The sequence below is a fragment of the Rhipicephalus sanguineus genome, chromosome 4 (genome assembly GCF_013339695.2).
Source record: "Rhipicephalus sanguineus isolate Rsan-2018 chromosome 4, BIME_Rsan_1.4, whole genome shotgun sequence".
Classification (NCBI taxonomy): domain Eukaryota; kingdom Metazoa; phylum Arthropoda; class Arachnida; order Ixodida; family Ixodidae; genus Rhipicephalus; species Rhipicephalus sanguineus.
Genome location: NC_051179.1, coordinates 77,353,096 through 77,372,470, shown reverse-complemented (window position 1 = coordinate 77,372,470; position 19,375 = coordinate 77,353,096). Strand labels below are relative to the sequence as shown.

General features: G+C 47.3%; 1 protein-coding gene across 1 annotated transcript in view; it reads left to right on the top strand.

Annotated features, from left to right (window-relative positions):
- The window catches only part of LOC119390267 (optomotor-blind protein), a 161,278-nt gene extending 142,136 nt beyond the window's left edge, over positions 1 to 19,142 (top strand). Inside the window, exons 6-7 of the mRNA XM_037657845.2 lie at positions 3,398 to 4,531; positions 16,318 to 19,142. Coding sequence (XP_037513773.1) covers positions 3,398 to 4,218 — 821 coding nt within the window. The 3' untranslated portion in view covers positions 4,219 to 4,531; positions 16,318 to 19,142. The remainder of the gene's footprint in view (positions 1 to 3,397; positions 4,532 to 16,317) is intronic.
- Positions 19,143 to 19,375: the final 233 nt, after the last annotated feature.

Sequence of the window (19,375 nt, the reverse complement as noted above, 5' to 3'; positions counted from 1 at the left end):
CACCCGCACCTCTCGAGAGAAGGCACGGTGTAAGTCTCAGAAAATCGCACCGACAAACGCTTTACCTGCCTGACACCGAGTATCATCTCATTTGTCTTCATGGGCCCTCACTGTATACATATTCAGCGCTGCTGCGAAGACACGGTCAAAATATTAGAGCATACATAACAACAAAAGGGAGAGCTCTAACAAATGGATTATTCAGAAGATTTACCTATTCATATACCATACATGCATCGCCAATATCCACATGACGTGTCCTACCACGACCGCTACATCCTACTGTGCTGTTGAAATCGAGAAAGCGGGCACGCTTCGGCAGCTCCAGCATTTCGACCTCACTCCGCGATCTCCTAGCTTTCCTTGCTTGCTCAGAATGTAGAGAGCGTTCTCCCTACTTCCATGCCAGGACTGGCTGTGGGTTCTGGGTTCTAGTACCTATATACACGAGAGGGCGAGGGTTCAATAACCTACCCTACATGCCTGGAAAGTTCGGGGTTCGAGTTCGTACGTACTTTGAAGATCAAGGATTCGGTAGACTGCACACTTGGAAGGTTCGGAGTTCGAGTCTTTATGTATACTGCCAACTACGAAGCTTTCTGACAAATCTGCATACAAGGTTCCTTTTCGTTCATTCGCGCCATTTCCTGACGAACGATAATTATTCAATTTCACCAGTAACTCGGTCATATTGTCTCACAGCAAAAGCGTCACTCCAACGAATAGTTACACGAAGACCCTTCCTGCATACGTTCAATACTCGCACGGCGTGCCAGCACACACCAGCTGTTATGAAGCCTATTGCTCATGGTCAACACCTACCGCGCGGTTTCTTTTCTTTCGTTTTATCGCCGTCGTCCTCGTATACAGCACTGCACTGTAATCAAGTGTAATGAACCAACTTGCCCAAATCAAGGTTCGACATAATCTTGCCTCTCGAAAGGTCATACGAGCACCGCTAAAAGCTAGAAAGAAGCGTTGGGGCAGTCGGTCGCAATGGTGTATCAGCTTTCACTGGCCGCGAACGAAGCAAAAAAAGAAATGAAGAAAAGAAAAAGGAGAAGCAGGGGTGAGGGTGTCGTCGAGCAGTCGGTCGTTGTCCCGTCACCTCCAAGTGGTCGCACGGTGGCAGAGCCAGGCAGGCAGCTCGTGTTTCTGACGCCTGCACAGCCGCTATCGACACCGTCATCATCGGACACCCCAGAGTTCTGAGTCTTTCTTTCTTTCTTTCTTTCTTTCTTTCTTTCTTTCTTTCTTTCTTTCTTTCTTTCTTTCTTTCTTTCTTTCTTTCTTTCTTTCTTTCTTTCTTTCTTTCCAAGGGTTCATCTTCCCGAAGGAAGTGAACTGCTGCTTCCTGGAGGAACTCGAGGCTGGCTTTTTGGCGGGCGTCCGAGCATGAAACGTTCTCAGGAGCGGAGCGCGGCTGCTTCCCGTCCTTCTTCTCGTATCTGCCTGTCTTCTCCGGAGTGTCGCGGTGTGTGGCGTACACGCGCATATCGCTCTTCGAAATCTCTCCAAAACCAGGCATGGAGTCGCGTGTTGTTCGAGCCGTTTACTTTTCTCCGCGTAAGTGCAGGCATACGTGGCGAGTGTCAAAGGCGTGATCGATGGGTTACGGGCCTGTACAGTTCAGCTTCTCGTACACAGACGCATGCGGATAATGAAGAGGCCGCGCTGTGGCAGACGCGTGCTTTTTTGAGAAAGGTGCGTTCCAGAGAAGCTACGTGTCCGTATCAATCTTTTCAACGCTGAAACGGTCTGGCGAAACTTGAACGCGGAAATAAAATTACGGTGATAAACCGGGTATATATACAATGGAGAAACTATGGGCCGATGATGCCCCAAGCTTGTCAACCCGCGCTGGTGAATATTTCGTCGCCAATGACGATGACTCCATCTGTCATGCAGATTCATACGATGGGACAATCCCTGTGCTAAGATGAAGTTCCACAGCAGGCGAACTCGTATAGTTCGCAGCTCCTCGTTCCAATTCAGCCGTGCGACTCTCCTCAGCGGACTCTATCTTCGAGTCCGATTAAATTGTCACACATCCTCATTTTTGTACTCTGCTATTGGCGACAGCATCTAAGTAATGTTCCTATGGATGTATTGACAGCATCGATACTTGTTATGCGCACAGGCGAATGGTAAGCCTTGCATAATTCCAGAAACGATATGTAGTTTAGACCTCAACACCTTTGTGTATAAAACGCTGGAGCTGCGGGTTCCGGACTGAGCATGCCTCATTGGTGACTGCGCACACTCAAGTGCGGGCTATCTCAAACCACGTCCTCGCCTCCCTAGCACTCACACACGCATACGCCGAAGCTTTCATTATTAAAACCGTCACAAGCGGTGATGCAGACTGGTGCTTCACAATAGCGAAGTGTGCAATTTTGTGGCTTTCATACACGTATACGCATGAAGCCACAGATACAGGATCTTCTGTTATGTCCCTGAAGAGTTCCGAAGGGCAAGCCTCTGATATTCTCGAAATGGGCAGTCGTATACCAAAGTGATTCGTATTTTATTCTGCGCCACATATGCTACCAATCCAAGCGAGACAGAAGGTCAGGCGAAGGTGGAGGCTGAAGAGTTTATCCGCACCTCCAGGCAAACCTAAGGAGAGCTCAAGCCATAACGCTAAGACAACTACAAACAAAATCGAACTTCTCACGGGTTCAAATTAGGGAATGCTACGAAGCAGAAGAAATAGAAATTATACGCAAAGCTTGCAAAGAAAGTATATGCATGTTAGAGCACATTCTCTGATACTGCATGCGGCTCTCTGGGGGCTGGCATTACGCGGGACTGCTTTGAAAGACTAATCGAATCACCAACTTATCAGAATAAAGTCCTGGCCCTCCAGTACGCCCATAGGGCCGGGCGGCTTGACCTCCCGGTCCCGTCGTGGGAGTAGCTATGCTTGTGCGTTCGCGTCGAGTACAGGATACACAATCAAGTTTTGAAGACGAAGGTGTAGGCTTGAAGAGACGAAAAAAATCCTTGAACAAGGAATGTCTCTGGAGCCGGCGTTACGACAGATGGGCTTGTCTTCTAGAGGTGGCAACGACAATTCTTTGACAAATGTCTGTCCTCGCCATTGTTATTATGAATGTGCAAGCGTTCGTAAACGAAACGCCTGAACAGTTATGTGGTGGTTATGCGTCAGTGGATGCCATTTTTTTTTTTTAATATGGCCATGAAAGTTCACTAGCAAAGATTGTGGAAGGTGGTGTACATCAGGTGCACGCATGAGATGAAACTGTTTTCAGTAACTACAGCTCTCCAATCCTCTTCGTCTCAGACGCTCAGTGATGTCATGTTTTTACCATTACTGCTAGCGGCTGTATATAGTGCAGATTGACTGACAATTTCTCGCCATTCTTCTCCGCAGCGGTGCACGAGCGGAGCGGTGACAGGCACGACGACGGCGCCAACGGGGACCGGAGGTGCTCTCCGAGCCCCAACAACCTTGCCGCCGCGGCTGCCGCAGCGGCTGCCGAAATGTCCCTACACAGCCTTCAGGGCCTCAGCCTGGCCGCCGCCGCCGCCGCGCATCCCCAGGCCGCCGCCCTGTTTCCCTACTTCTATCCCGCGGCGTCCTTCTACCACCCGTCTATGGGCCTCCCTCCGTCTACCATGTTCCTGCCGCGGGGCGGTCCACCGACGTCTACTCTGGTCGGCGGCCCACACCCGGCCAGCTTTCCGCTCCTGATGGCCGCCAGCCAGCACTTCTTCAACGGCCAGAATCACCACATGGGACAACCGCAGCAGCAGCCGCACGCCGGCAGCGGTGCTCTCATAGCGGGCGACTCCGTAGGGTCCAGGTTCCTGAAGCAGGCCGCTGGTCCCCAGCAGGGCCGCTTTGCCCCGTATCCCGTTCCCGTATCGTCTTCGCCGTCCTCGGCTTCTTCGTCGGGGCCCCAGCAGCACATCGTGGCGCCCACTCCGACGTACCCGGACTCTGTGCTCCAGGAGACCTCAGCATCAGCGGCGACAAGGACTTTGTACGGCCCTCCTCCCGCGGGTGTTGTGCTGGAAAAGTGCCTCAGTTCGCCGTCTTCCGAGACGGGCGGCAATAGTTCGGACAACTCTCTCGCCTCGTCGTCGATGGTGTCTAGCGAACTCAAGAACATGGAGAACATGGTGAACGGACTCGAGAGGCGCCAGGAACAGTTGGCCATGCTCTCGCTTTCCAGGCTGAGCGACAAGTAGTGCACGTAGAGCGCGCGCAGGCGTTAGTGCTGTGCTTTCTTTCTCTCTCTCGCCTTTTCGTATTGTATGTGTACAGGGGTGGTGTGCTGCGCGCCTGTTCCGACTTTGGTGGACGAAATAACATGGGCCGCCTTAGGCGGAGTGTGGTGTGACGCCCGGTCACCGTTCTGTGTCCTATGGCGATGATAGAGAGGGAGAGAAAAGAACTCTGTGCAATCTGTGTGTGCCATCGTAGTGAGCGGGAAGCAGTCAGTGGAGCAGCGGTGCAGCCTTGGATAACACGAACAGGACAACGAAGTGGAGTCGTTGAAAGGTGCGTGAACATTTAGTAAAGCTATTTCAGTAGTGTGCTATACTTTTTTTGCTTGTTTGTTTCTTGTTCATTTGTCACGTGCAATCGATTGCTAAAGCTTACAAGATGTAATTTATAAGTAGGCACAGAATCTGACAGGTTATTTATGCACTCTGCAAGAGGTTCGATCTTCACGTAGGAACGAATCTGCCGCAACTTGCTGCAACATTGTATTGAGAGAGCTTAACCAACTTTACGAATAATTGTGTTTAACATGGTTCCCAAGTTAGTAAACTGATGTTCCTAAATTAGTTCCCAAGCAGGGCTGGGCAAAGATACTTTGAAATTGTATCGCGATACGATACAAGATGCGCAGGTATTTGAGATACAGATACAAGATACTTCCGGAATAATTGTATCCGATACGATACTTCCCAATTGTATCTTAAGATACTTCGATACACTTGCAAATTTTCTATTATAGATCTATATTATGAAGCAGCAAAGGCCTATGAAAGGCCTATGTAGAAATGTGTTTACTTGAAAATTTCTTAACTGCAACCAACTTTGCTTAATTTTAATAAAATACCTTATTTTATCACAAGATACTAACTGTCTCAAGGTATATTAGTTTCATTCCTAAACAACTTATTGGGCTTTGTTATTGGGCTGCTTAACATGACAGCTCTTTAACCGCTGCGCTATCATTTGTTTTCTTCACACTTTTGTAACTTATGGTTGTCGGGGCTCTACTTGTCGACCAGCTAGCAGGTTGCCATCTACTTGCAAGAACTTTATTAAGATGCCTCCGCACGATGGCGCAAATACCGCTGTGCAGTATTACCTTGTCCGCAAGCGTATTTTTGCTTTTGTAATACCGCATCCACCAACAGGTGTAGAGCAGCAACAACGCTGGTAGCGATATTGTTTGTGATGCATCGTGTGAAGACGATGAACTCCGCACAATTGATCGAGGACATAAAACTGCAGTGATTTTTCATATTTTACTTATCTGCTGGGTTCGCTGACACATATTCACAAACGTGCAATCTTTTACCACTTCTTCGAGAGAACCTGAGCCGCCAGGAAACGTCTCAGACGTGTTCTAGAGGCACAAAGCGCCACAGGTTATCACAGCTATTCACACTACTGCCACTACTCGCTCTGCTTACCTGCAGATCTGTAACAATAAGATTATTTTAAGGTGACATAAACAAAAGAAAATCAATACATTTAAGACAAATAGCAAGGTGGTTCCCTACTAAACAATCAAAGTGAATAAGCATACAGGGTGTTTCACGTAAGTTCAACCTAATATGAAAAAAAACAAGTGGTTAACTGCCGCTGAATGAAACCAAAGGTATTTGGTGTACCGTCATGTGGTGCTCTTTATGGCATGTTTTGTCATAAGCTTAACTGGTTAATTAAATAAGGTCAATTATGCGACATTTTTAATATCTACTTTTGGGCCAACTGTGCTTCGACACATCGTAGAGCGCATTTGAAAACGACCGATCCATTTTTTTTTACAGCGTACATGCTGCGTGGTGAATATTTTCGGACTTTTAAAGAAATCCTGCGAAATATGAAAAAAACTACGTTGGCAGACAATTGAAAAATAAGAATAAAGCAAAGAACAGTTTTTACAAAAGACATATAACAATAAACAGACGGGAGAAAAAGATGGCGCAAAGCGTGCACTATGCGGCGCAAAGCTCGATACACAGCGAAGCTGATCGGTCTCATGCATATTTATTCTGCATCTATAGGCAGAACATGGCAGTAGCGAGGTTGAACTTAGCTGTAGCGAGGCTTGAACTTGACTTGAACTTGGCTCTGGCGAGGCTGAACTTGGCTTGAACTTGGCTGTAACGTTGCTGAACTTTTGCTTTAACTTGGCTTGAACTATTACTTGAACTTGGCTGTAGCGGGGATGAACTTTGCAATTACGGCGCATGAGACCGATCAGCTTATGGCTAGGACCAGTCTTCGTCTTTCGAGTATATAGACGAGCCAGAGGGCATCGGGCGCCTTCCATCGTCGTTGGCGTAGGCCTTCCATCGCTTCGGGGTCTTCTAGAAGCTGCCGTTGCCGTTTCCCGTTACTTAGTATTCTCTCTTTGTACGTGCTCGGGGTCTCCGGATCGCCGCCGTCGCTTCGCAGCCATTTGTTGGGCTAACTGTTGCCTTCTTCCTTTTTAGGGGACCAGTGGTGAGTCGGGGAATGTACTCTATTTCTGTGGCACATACCCGTTTATGATGATGATAGTCTTTTGGTTCGTCGGAGAAGGAACGATTTGCTAAACAGCTTCGCTGTTCAAACTGTGCAGAGGACTAGGTAATGTATGGGATGCAAACGGAGGACAGTAAAGAAAGCACTTGTGCTAACAATCAAATTATCATTCAAAGAAGTTCTCTAACAATTTAACAGGAAGAACAAAGACACAGTACGTCAAAATATTCCCTGTTACGTAAATGCTCGTTCTATTGCATCTAACGTCGGCACCGATAGAGGGACGGTCGTTAGAATATCCTTTGCATGTATGTCAATCTCATCGTACTTATGCAAGTCAAGCTTACCTCCTCGAGATCTTTAATATCACTGATGTGTGAAAGCCACGAGACGCAAAGCAGCCCCATTCTTGCATTCTTGAGACTTTGCAACGAAGCACCACGCAAGACAAACTTTGATAGCGACAGTATAGCGGCATCAGAATTTGTGCGAAAGACGCCGCACGCATTGGAGTACGCAGCAGAGTGCAGTGGCTATGAACAAGTGTCATGACATCAACACAACTAAACAGAAAGAAAACATCTAGGAAAAAAAAGGGTAGGCTGCGCGTAGACGTTCGCACACTTGTTTTTGTCGAGATGGCTCGAGCGCCATCACGTGACTTTGTTGCTCCACTAATAGGGACGCCTGCATCTCATCACCTGTGCTCGCTGGAGCGCTCTGGCGGAAATATACAAGAATGTAACTGTCGTTAGTTTTATTCAGGTGACGTAGTGGCAGCAATATCAGCTGGAGAACCGGAATTCCGGTCGACGTTTATTGTTTAGCGGGGTGGTGCTTTTATAGCAGTATCTTGTATCATATGATACACGATACATTGCTAAATGGATCGGAAATACAGATACAGATACTCGTTTTGCGAGGCGTATCGCGATACAGATACAAGATACCCTAAGAGTATCTAAGATATACATGTATCTTCGATACTGCCCAGCACTGTTCCCAAGTTAGTAAACTGACAATGCTGTGGACAGCTTGCAAAATACGTAATGCATCGTGTTTTTTCCTTGATACACCTTTCAAATTGCTTGCTTTAGATATATTTATTATGCTTCCGTTGCTCTTTAATGGTTATCAGCTAAAGCAAGCTTTGCCACATGAGAGGGTGCAAGGGGACAAGCCAACTTCAGCGATTCCATTTACTGAACATGTGATCATGTGAATTGCTTATCAGACGCGGGAATGTGTGAATCTGTGTAAGCGGGAAAGTTAACATAATAGTGTCGAGCGTTGTTGCAGATATGAAGTTTGGCAATAAGAACAGATCAGTCGGCGTTCAAAAGACTGCGCTTTGGACGTCGAGGGGTGTTTCAAAAGGGGAACTTCTGCCGAGCAGGATGGGCGGAGCTACTCATAACGTCATTTCATAAAGTCGTTATCCTCACAAGCGCCACAGTGGCCTGCCGCCGCGGTGCAGCCGTGCTGACGAATGCTGCAGCCGCTATCCCATCCCGGCCAGGGGGATCTTTTGTGATGCAATCGCGTACTAACACTCCCCGCGAGTCCGAGGGAGAAAACTCAGATGGGCGGCACTTCCTGACGACGGCGATGTGTATGTAGTATTCACGTGGTGCGGCCTCCTTAAAGCGGGCAGGCGCAGCTCACCCACCTGTACACAGTGGGATATTTACACCTGGTTCCCGTATGAATACATAATTAGCATGCTGTAGTAGCTAAGAAGAGCTGGCGTTTCGCGACACGGTCATTGGTTTGCGCAACATCACGGTTGCTGTTCGGGCGAGTTGGTGTTTCATAACTGCAGCATGTATTAGCGCGACACATATAAGAACCGCGACGCACACGAAGAGGCAGATATGCGTTAAACATCCAACTGTATGATCCCTTCAAACTGCTTCTTAAAAATGCATGAAAAGCACAAGTCATCTCGCACGTGCTCGTAATCCAAGCTACATCACCTCCTTTCCTGACGAAGAAATTGAAGGCATGCTTGCACACATGCACCCGAATTCATCTATAGGCCATTTTACGGGCGGGTTTCGGTGCCACCGTACTCGGCTGTTAACCTCGCTGTTTTGTATCTTGAACAACTAAACAATGCTGCGGTGGGCGTATGCACGTAAGAACAGTTGGGCTGGTGCATTCGACGTTTCCTTACCTTATCAATTCACGTCACCAGATACAAAACTAAGGCAACGTTAGACAGCCCAAGGTGGCGGAGCCCATATCTCTAACGTAATATCGTCTATAACTTCAGCTTCTTTTATTTCGCGTATGAGCTGATGCAAAAACGGCCTATTAGAATGCAACTATGGAAGTTTAGGGCCTGCCAGTATCTTCATGTGGGTCTGTGTGTCGTGGCTCTTTTAGGGGCGAAGCTCCTAAAGCCGTGGGTCTGTACATGCACGTCTTTAGTGGTACGTGACCGCCTAGTTCTACGAAGTGCACTTGCGAGCAACCCACTACGCTATAAATCATCATAATTTTAGGCGCGAAGTGCACTTGCGAGGAACCCACTACGCTATAAATCATCATAATTTTAAGTGCACTTGCGAGGAACCCACTACGCTATACATCCTAAAGCCGTGGGTCTGTACATGCATGTCTTTCGTCGTACGTGACGGCCTAGTTCTATGAAGTGCACTTGCGAGTCTTACGAGTTTAGAGTTCTATGAAGTGAACTTGCGAGTCTTACGTCTTTCTTAATGATGTAATGGGCGAACTTACACGGGAGAGTTACGGTTTTACCGATGATCTCCCCTCTCGAGCTTCGCCCCACTCATCATCATTCATTCCGTGAATATGGCGTGATTTTTTTTTTATATGTGACGCGCTAATACATGCTGCAGCTGCCCAGCAGGCATGTGCTGAAGCATGCATGCTTGATTGCGCTGTCCTGGCGTAGTGATGGCACCGTAGCAAACTAGATACACAGTTTTCGTGAGCTGAAACGAAGCAATATGCGTTGTATTGCCGACTCTTGCCTGCTTCGTGCACCCCAATTATTTGGCGCTTCAAAGACACGCATGTTCTGCAGGTTGCCTCCTTCTCCGCTGCTTCTGTCAGTGCAGCTGCTGACAGGGCGATGTGCACTGATAATTAGCGTTTGCTATGCGGTCGTGCTAACAGTGGCTTCGCTTGTATAGACGCAACATGTATACATGTACGCAAGGCGGCAGAGTACATTATTTAAAGGCTGAAGATACAATATTCTCAATACAATATTCTCAAATACGAGTAATCGTTCGGTCTTAGAGCTCCACAAATGGTGTTTAGCGCGTTCTAACAAGTCCTCAGTTGTGCTTGATTCCATCATATCTATAGCATGTAGTCGGTCAGTGATTAAGTATTTAAATCACATTGTTATGCAGAAGATACAGCGGGGAACCTGTATACAAATATATATAGGTGTTGGTATGCCGCACTAGTCTGGAACTAATGCTGTCGTTGGCTTAAAGATTGCTGTCGTCTTCTCAGACCCGTATGGTTTCTTCTTTCTCAGTGGCACATGTCGGTAGATGTCGGCCTTCATGCGGGAGAAGTCGCATTGCTCCGAAAAATGATACACGCACCAAGAGATGGAATGCAAACAAAAGAACCTTTAGGGATTAAAGGGGGTCGGGAAACGTTTTCCGAAAATTTTCAACTACGTGTGTATTCGGAATCCTGGCCGCCCATTCAATACTATACCTCGACTCGTTTGATCGTCCGGGTTCATTTAATAACTGTAAAATCACAATTACGATTTCCCAGCTCACGTTCTTCTAAACTGTACAGCTGACGTCACTTTAGGTCAACCAATGAAAAGTCTCTGTCGTCGACAAAACACGGCGACGCAGCGATGTTTGCTGAGCCATAGTTGGCTGAGATTCGCGTCATACCGTCTCGATTGTGACGCCGGCAGCCTGTGAAAGCGAACGTTGTTTTCACTTTGATCAGTTGTACGGCACTGTGTGACGACGCACACAGTTGGCATAGCGAGGACTAAGCCACCCAAAACACTCCGTAAAACACAACATAACGCAACCTCAAAGAAAAAAAACTGGGACTCTGCACCGTGCGAGCGAAGGCAAGAATACACGTATGACGGAGCCCGGATGTACTCGAAAGCGGGAGCAAGCAGATCAAGTGCTGTACTCGCACAGTATACAACTCGGAGAGCAAAAGTTGCGGTGTTATTTGTTTCTTTTCTAAGTTCCTATAAATATATTCTTTTAGAGCAAAAGAAAGCTATCGCTCTGTTTATAACTTCCCTTAGCATGACGTCACACGTTGGTGCCTGTGGCGGCCGGTAGTGCCGCATAGTCGTTTAGGAGCCCAAGAAAACTGCGATTTGAAACGGAAGTCATTAATCACAGACTGATTATAGCGCCGAAATATCTCGGAATCGGCATGTCTAATCCTTGCTCAAGCAAGGAAAATTACAACCGGGCATGCTTCATTTTCTTTTCACGACCCCTTTAAGCTTTAGATCTAAACTTCCTTCTGACCAGAATACGTCATTCGCTAAATCGCATTTGCGCTGCGATGTCTTTTCTTTTAAAGACGATAGTCTTTCTTGGGGAACTTAAACGCAGAAATTTTGGTCTGTCTGTCTTTCTGTTTGTCTGTCTATCACCCGATTCAGCCACCCGACCAAAGTTTAACCACTTGCTCAACGCCCAGCCATCTTCAACACGTACGGCCGTTCATACTTGTGAACATTGTCGATCAAAAAGCAAATATTACGCATATCTGAGGCGTAGCATCAACGGCAAGTATTAGGTGGTGTGTTCATTTACTAGAAAATAGATAGATAAGTAATTCTAACGACCCTAATGTTTATTAGGCTGTGCTGAAAATGCTAGTGTTTCTTAGGCTGCGCTGAAAATGCGACGCTATGAGCCAGATGCGGCTGTTCAACATAGAGGACGAGGACTCGTGTAGTACGGCCGGCAGTGGACTATCGTCTTTCGATGACATTTGCAGCGAAGCACGCAGACATGCGGCCAGTTTTTTTATGAAATAGCAATAATCTCTTCGCAACATAAGTTGTTGCTGGTCGTGTTGGTGAATAGCTCATATAACATTTTCATTTTAGCTAAAATGAAGATGGCGGCAAATCTCTTCACAAGTTGAAAGCCTGAGTATGGCACCTTCTTGCACCCCGAATTCTTTGTAAATGGCGGCCTGAAGAGCTGAGCATCCACGTTGTCACAAACTTCCCGGGTGGGCGTTAGGGAAGTTAGACAATATAGATAGATGTATATACGTACTTCCAGTGCCGCATTTTTTCTGTCGTGCTCGAATTCCCCTGTACGCTGTCTCTGCCACATTATATACATGTCGTGGTGACAACGCGATCGCGCCGACTTGTACAATAGTATAGATTCCCGGGCTGCACATGCACACACGGGGAGTCACGGGTCATTCGAGCGCACGCATCGAAGCGGGCATCAGGCGGGATTTATAAGCGCACTCTCTCACAACGCGAAACAGAGGGAAGAGCTCTCGAATCTCATTAAAAGGCATTTCCGCGTCGTGATGACCAGCGGGGCGTGTGCGCACCGCCTAGTGCAAATGACGCGTGCGTGCGGGGCACAGATGGCAGCGTATACGCAGATATAGTTCGCGCGGGCGGATCCCCCATTTGTTCCTCACACGCAACCCGTTTCTCCCTTTTGCAGTGGGAAAAGAAATAGGGAAAAACGAGGGAAGCGTGTAAGGGAGTACGCAGCAGTATAAAAAAAAGAAGCAGCGGCATGCAGGCTTTTCATCCAGCCACTCCCCGCACATGACGACGTCATCAGATTCGATTCGATGCTTTCTTTATTTCTAGCTCCGCTGGCGTCTTGCCCCGACGTGCCGCACAATAGTTCCTTTTGTGTAGGCGCGGTTCGCCAGCAGCGCCGAGATTTGTTCGCGGGAAGTCTCGGGGATCGCTTTTCTTTCCCGCTTTTCGGGAGCGAGGGGATAATTTCGAAAACGCTCGCCCTGTGGCTCGGGGGCGATTATACATTCGCGAGAGCGGCCGCGTGTGCACATGCACGCAGCGTTTTGCAACCCAGCGAGGCGGGCGCGATGGAGTTTTATTCGCGCGAACGACTGCGTGTACACAGCCTTTCTTTTGGGCGCGCTCCGATATAATAATACGGCGCTGAAAGAAAGAACGTGCGCGCCGCACATTGTTTCGTTTTGCGCGGGAGGCGCGTAGCGAAGAGTGGGGAAGGAAGTTTTCCCTCAATTTCGCCGTGGGGAAGGAGAGAGCAGCTTGAAGAGGCACACGGGGAACAATAGGGAAGCGGTTGGTTGAAGAAATGTGGGAGAGGAGGAAGAATGGGGAATGGGAGCGGATGGAATGAACCACTATACAAACGCACAAGCGTGTATGCCTGTATACACTACAAGTTCGCGGTTTTGCACTGGATGGATGATGACGCTGTTTCGCGGACTGTTTTTTGTCTCGTGTTCCTGAGAGTGCGGGGGCGAACTTGGGGAGGCAGTGGCGGATGACGAGGAAGGATTTAAGCGTGCCGCGAGGGCAAAATCTCGAGGCACTCTTGGCACGCTAGCTGCCGAGAAGGGCAGCATCAACAAGAAACGCGCTTCAGCTGCCTCCCTATTGGCCACGCGACGAAAAGGCGATATAGCGGGTGGGGGGCAGAACGAGCGATTTTCTTTTTTTTTTTTCGAAATGTTGCTGAGTCTTCAATCTGAGGGGCTTGTGAAAGCGATTGCGTGTGTCTGATAGAAAAGAGCGCGAGCGGTTGGAACAAATGGCACTTCAGAAAGACTACGAAGAATGACGCGTTTGTGTTGAGGCGGGTGCGTTGTGAGGAAGGAAATTGCGTTGCGCCTTTAATAGGTCGTGCAGAGAGAAAAGCGAAATGGTGGAGCGGTATTGTGCGTACACGCAGTTCTCGAAGTAAGGAAGGACGTCATCACATGATGATTTTTTTTTTTTTGGCATCATTGGTGCTGACGCCGCTGATGACGCCTACGGTCACTTTTCGTGTTTCATGAGGCATCTCATGCTTTCGCCTTAATAACAAAATAAAAAAAATAACGATTGCATGTATATGTTATGGACAGAGGCTGGTCAATAAGGAAACTGAGAGACACGATGAGATGGCGACCGCAGCAGGGTGTGGTAATAGGAAGAGATGCGGCACCGGAAAGAACATGAATGAATAGCGAGAAGAGGGATGGGGAACATAAGGAGCGGTTGGGAAAATTTCCTCGCGTGCTGAAATAATGAGAGGAGGCAGAAGGGGGAGTGCGACGCGGGAGTGCAAGCTATTTCATCCAATGGCGAGGCGAGAGTAGTGTATTAGAGACGCTTTTGGGTGGGCGATGGGACGCGAAATGGAGGTGCACGTCGTGGTGGAGGAGGTGGGAATGATGGAGCAGCAACTTTTTTTTTGTCTTCAAGAAACGCCGGTATTGGAGAGCATACGCAACGGCTGCGTGTGGGGGAATGAGGGAGCGAGTGAAAGAGAAAAGGAAACAGAGAGAGGGGAAGGCTAAAATAAGAAAGGGAGGGCTCATAGCGAAACTTTGCAAGTTTCCCGCTTTTCCACATCCGCGTTCGCCACCTACCATCACTATGTGTACGCACGCAGAAAAAAAAAATCCTGAGCACAATTTTTCTGGGAGGGGATGGAGGGAGTGGGCGGGAATACTGGGGAATAAAAAGGGAGGCGCTCAGCGCGAATGGCCACTTCGCGTGTGAAGAGGCACTTGGTGCCACGCGAGCACATATTTGGGAAAGATAGCGAATAACCAGAAGAAGAAGAAAGCTTTAGCGCTGAGGGAGTTCAGGGAAGACTAACATCGTCCTCTTCTTCCCGCAACCCCCCCTCCCACACCCTCCTCTTATTTCCAGCCAACCTATCCCTTATTCTCATCCCTTCATCCTCTATCTTCCCCCTTTTTCGTTCCCGTCTTGCGAAAAGAAAATGCGTTCTTTTCTCGTCGCTCGGGAAAAGGGGAAGATGGGGAAAAAGCGGAACCAGGAATGGGCGTATCTGCGGCGGCTTTTCCGTGAGACCGCACACACCATGGAGGGCTTGCTGCTGGTGCCTCGATAGCGCGGGTGCCGCGCGCTCTCTTATGGTGGTGCCGGATGAGAAATGAGTTGATGAGGGACGGACCGTGCTCAGCTCCGTTAGAGGCCCGTGAGCGCTAGATATCGCACTGGACGTATTTTTACGCGTGTTTTTTTTTGTTTTGTTTTTAGTTGCTGACTCTGCCTCGTCATTTCCTCCCGCCGCTCTCTTCCGTTTCGAAATCTCTTCCGTTCGAAACTCTGATGCCCTTTGGTGCACCGAAGGTGTGCGGTGGTGGCTCGCTTGCGTGTTGCAAGTGGCAGGACTGTAGATAGAGTCGAATTAAAGAGGCCTCCAATTTTTCCTTTGTTTTCCCAACGCATTCGTTCCTTTCTTTCTTTGCTTGTTTCTTGTAATGATCTCTGTTTTCTTCGGAATACTGGCGCTAAAGCAGCTAATATGTGGAGAGGTGGCGGGGGGGGGGGGGGAGAGAAAAGTTTAGCTGTGGCCATATAGGTGAAACCGCATATGCGTTGCGACACGACGAAATCTTGCCTTTCGGATGCTACGAAAGGAGTGTTTTCGTTTGTTTGTGCGTGATTACTCGCCTGTGTTTCAAGCTGATTTCCTGTTCTAAACCGTGTTACTCACTGACAGGCATTGCGACATATTATTTCCCACTAGCAAGTGGTTTCCGTAGTTTGAAATCTAGCTGGACACTCGAAGTTGTGTTCTGCTTTTGTTAATCAATACGGATCTATAAGAGATGGCTGCATCGTGAGTAATGCCTGCTAATTCTTCTCTTTTGCGCAAAACAGCGCGCAGCAAAGGTGTCCGGGCATTAAACAAACAAAACGAGCTAAAATAGGGCAAGAAACTTGTACGCAGCAAATATTCGCCTGCTCAAACAAAACACACGAACAATAGGCAATAGCCTGGAACGCACTAACCCATAGTTCACATAAAGTTCGAGTTGTTTTTTTGTATATGTGACTACACACATATAATTTGCAATAGAGCAGTACGTAACATTTCACCTGTACTTCGACGAAGTAACCTCTGCATTACAATGTATTCAAGGTTGTACCCAATTATATGTGGTGTTTCATAGTTGACAAACTATTTAAATCTGTGATTTAATCAACTTTGCCGACCTCTCCTCTTTTCTGACACAATAAACCTCTCTTGTAAGCATTTGCTCTATACCTTTAATATTAACAGTAGTGTCACATTAACCGGTGTAGACGTCCTCAATATTGACTGTAGTAGCACAGAGAACTTTAGAATCGTGTAACAAGCCTTGGATATCTTACGCACGCGGTATATTTTCGAAAAATATGGCTGTCAGAACGCTAAACTAAATTGTGGCCCGCGTTTGACGCATGCGTAGTGGCGATGACCCAATACACGCAAAGCTCTGGGTGCACAATTCTAAAACTCTCTGTGTTGTCTCGCTTATTTATATACTTGTATATCGCAATGTGCTAACACTTTACTCAATGTCTGTTCCTTTGGTTCTTCTCGTTTCAGACTGGCTCTCAACGCTATGCAGCCGGGTGACGCCTCTGTCCAAGTCTTTGTATATCTAATCTGTGTACGCCGTACGCAGACTTTGCCTGCAGGCCATGCGCAAAACCTTATGCAGCAAGCTGAGATCTGCGTTAGTGGTGTAGCAATGTATAAAAACAGAAGTCTGTGGCTGCCAGATCATGTGTAGTCTCTTTTTTTTTTTATGCGGTCCTGGTTACTTTACGCTGCTTTGATGTTGTACATATGTAGAGTTTGGGTTTTTAAATGTCGTCGTCATTGAACGCATATAATGTGTATGTGGGTGTGTGCGCGTTCCTCTATTTATGTAAGAAAGAAGACGAAAGTGTGTTTGATAACGATGCTTCGCTGTAGCTATGCGTGCACTAGCGTAGAATATGCGTTCAGAAGAATGAATACCCGTCCTTGAGGAAAATAGCAAAGCGTTGGGATATGAAGAAAGAATGCCATAAGTTATGAGATATTAGTTGTAGAAGTGATGAGTCGTCTGGCTATTATGCACTCCTTGTACTGATTTTTTTTTCTCGCGTAGTAAGCAGCCGCCATCTTGGGGTGTTATACTTCTCAGCTATTTCCAGAATGACAATGTCGTATTAAGTTGCTCGTGAAACGCCTCGAATGTGGCCCCGTACAACCATCTCTATGCGCACCAATCAACGGCTATTGGTCATATATTTTTTCGACGCGAGGTGACTCAAGTTTTACGCTTTTATGAAAGAGCACTGCGCAGATGTTTTTTTTTTCTTTTCTTCTTACATCGCTCGCGCGTAACTGCATGCGTTGACGGCGTGCTTCAGATGATTTGGGTCGAAAATGTTACGCAGCGGAAAATTCTGACACCACCTTTCGTGCTCAATTCTCTGCCAAACGCTTAAAGTGAATGCAGCTGTCAACATATAGTTCTAAGTCGCACATACTTTGGAAAAAAAGTAACTTTAAAACTTTGTAACTTTGTAAAAGAATAACCGAGCTATGTGAGGGACGAGTACATTTTAAAGGCGTATAACAAATTTGCATTTTTTAAAGCGTTAATATTCATGGCTGCATTTATCTTTCCTTTGGTGAATCAAATGGCTGAAGGCTGTGCGGTCGCCCGGAAAAAAATAAAGAGACGAGAAAAAGAAAACTACTTAAGATTTTAAAGATACTCTTTGCTGTATCTGTCTAATCAAGTGCTCTTTTACGCAAGACTCCTGGTCACAAGACACGCATTTGAGTTACAATTCTGCTGGTCACGACGTCTGCAGATGATTTAGAATGATTCTGTCACAAATCTAAAAATGCACTGCAAGGGTCGAACAGACACGTTTTATTTGAGCCTGCTTGGCAGGTCTATACGAAGGTAAAAAAAGTGTGGCTTCTGTAGTCTTTATAAACATTTTGCTCGCAATTGTATCCCAACGCTGCTCTTAGAATTCTGGAGTGAGTCTGAGCCATTCTGGAGTGAGTCTCTGCTGAGATGAGTTGGCAATGTAAGACTGTTTGGGTGAACCAGCAATAAATAAAGCATGAACATACGATAATCTGCGCGAATTCATCTTTATGCACACTGCTCTCGGCCACGTTTGCGGCCCCTGAACATTCCTGTCGTGTCATGGTACACCTAAACCAAGCAATTAGGTTGAACACAGATAACGCACAGTATTACTGGTTTTACGGCGTATATCCTGCACCGCGGTGAGAAGTAATGCTGCGTATCCTTGTAATTTAGTAGTGTGCTGTACGCTCGCTTAGCTTTCTTGATGCATTCACAGGTGGGGCTTGATACGAACGGCAGACATGCGTGCTACAATTGGCACTGTGTTGTGAACACTAACAGCAGCTCACAGACAATGTTTCTAGGTATAGCTTGATTAGCGCACACTTCGTTTTGTAATGGCGCACAGGATAGTTTTAAAGGGAAGTGATTTACGCGCCTCTGTGCATTGTTCACAAGCGATCACTTGTGTTTGACGAGGGTCATTTGGACTTGCGTAGCGTCGTACGCAAGAGTCATATACAGTTATGACAGTTACTATTAGTACATTTCCAAATTATTTTCCACAGCTGCAGTGTTCATGTATGTTACTTTTCTACTTTGGTCTCCTGCTACTGCGACCGCAAAACACGATAACTGTAGTTAAACAAGGCTCATAACAATCCAGTTATGACAACAACGGACGAATATGACAGTCAAAGCGGAGCGTACACGCTAATAAGGGTTCTGTCGCCACTGGACTGCTACCGCAATAAATGCGACCGCACGACCGCCTATGCATATACGACATGTAACGCCTATCCACACGACAAAACAAGCAAACAAATAGAACTACTGAATTCACACGCCTATATTTGTGCCGCAGTGGACCGTGTGAATGGCGCAGATATAATAGGCATGCAGGACGACTCTGGCCACGCATCGTCTGCTTGAATGGAGCAGACGGCGAGAAAATTATACCGGGCAGACGACGCACGAACTTGTTCCTTTTTCTTGCCCACTCAGTGGGCTTCGCGAAGTCCTGTCGTAATTGGCAATTGCAAAGCCAGCAAGAAAGCACCCCCCCCCCCTCTCCACCCCAAATTTCCTAAGGGGGTTATATAGAGTGTAGCACCAGTTACCACGATTACCCCACGCCGAAGATTGCGTGTTAACTGCGACGCCGTCACAGCCTGGCGAGCAGGTTGGAAATTTTGTTACACGTATATATATACCAGCGCGCCAGCGGAATCTGCCCAGCTTTCGCACGAACCGCAGTCGATGTTTTCCCTCTAAACGCACACCGTTATCGTCTTATGTAGGACCCGGATGACGCGTCATCGTGAAGACGTTCGCAGAGAGAGAGAGAGAGAAATAGATGAAAAGGAAACGCAGGGAGGTTAACCTGGCGCGAGTGAAGGACGTTCGCAGAAATAGCGCAGTATACCAATGCAGCTCCCTCGGGTGGTGTCACATTTTGTCTTACGCAGTACGTATTATCGCTGTCGTGACTGTCCCATAAAGCTTAACTTTATCAAGAGATCTAGCCGCGCAGGTAATTCCGCAACCCCTTTTCTGAATCGC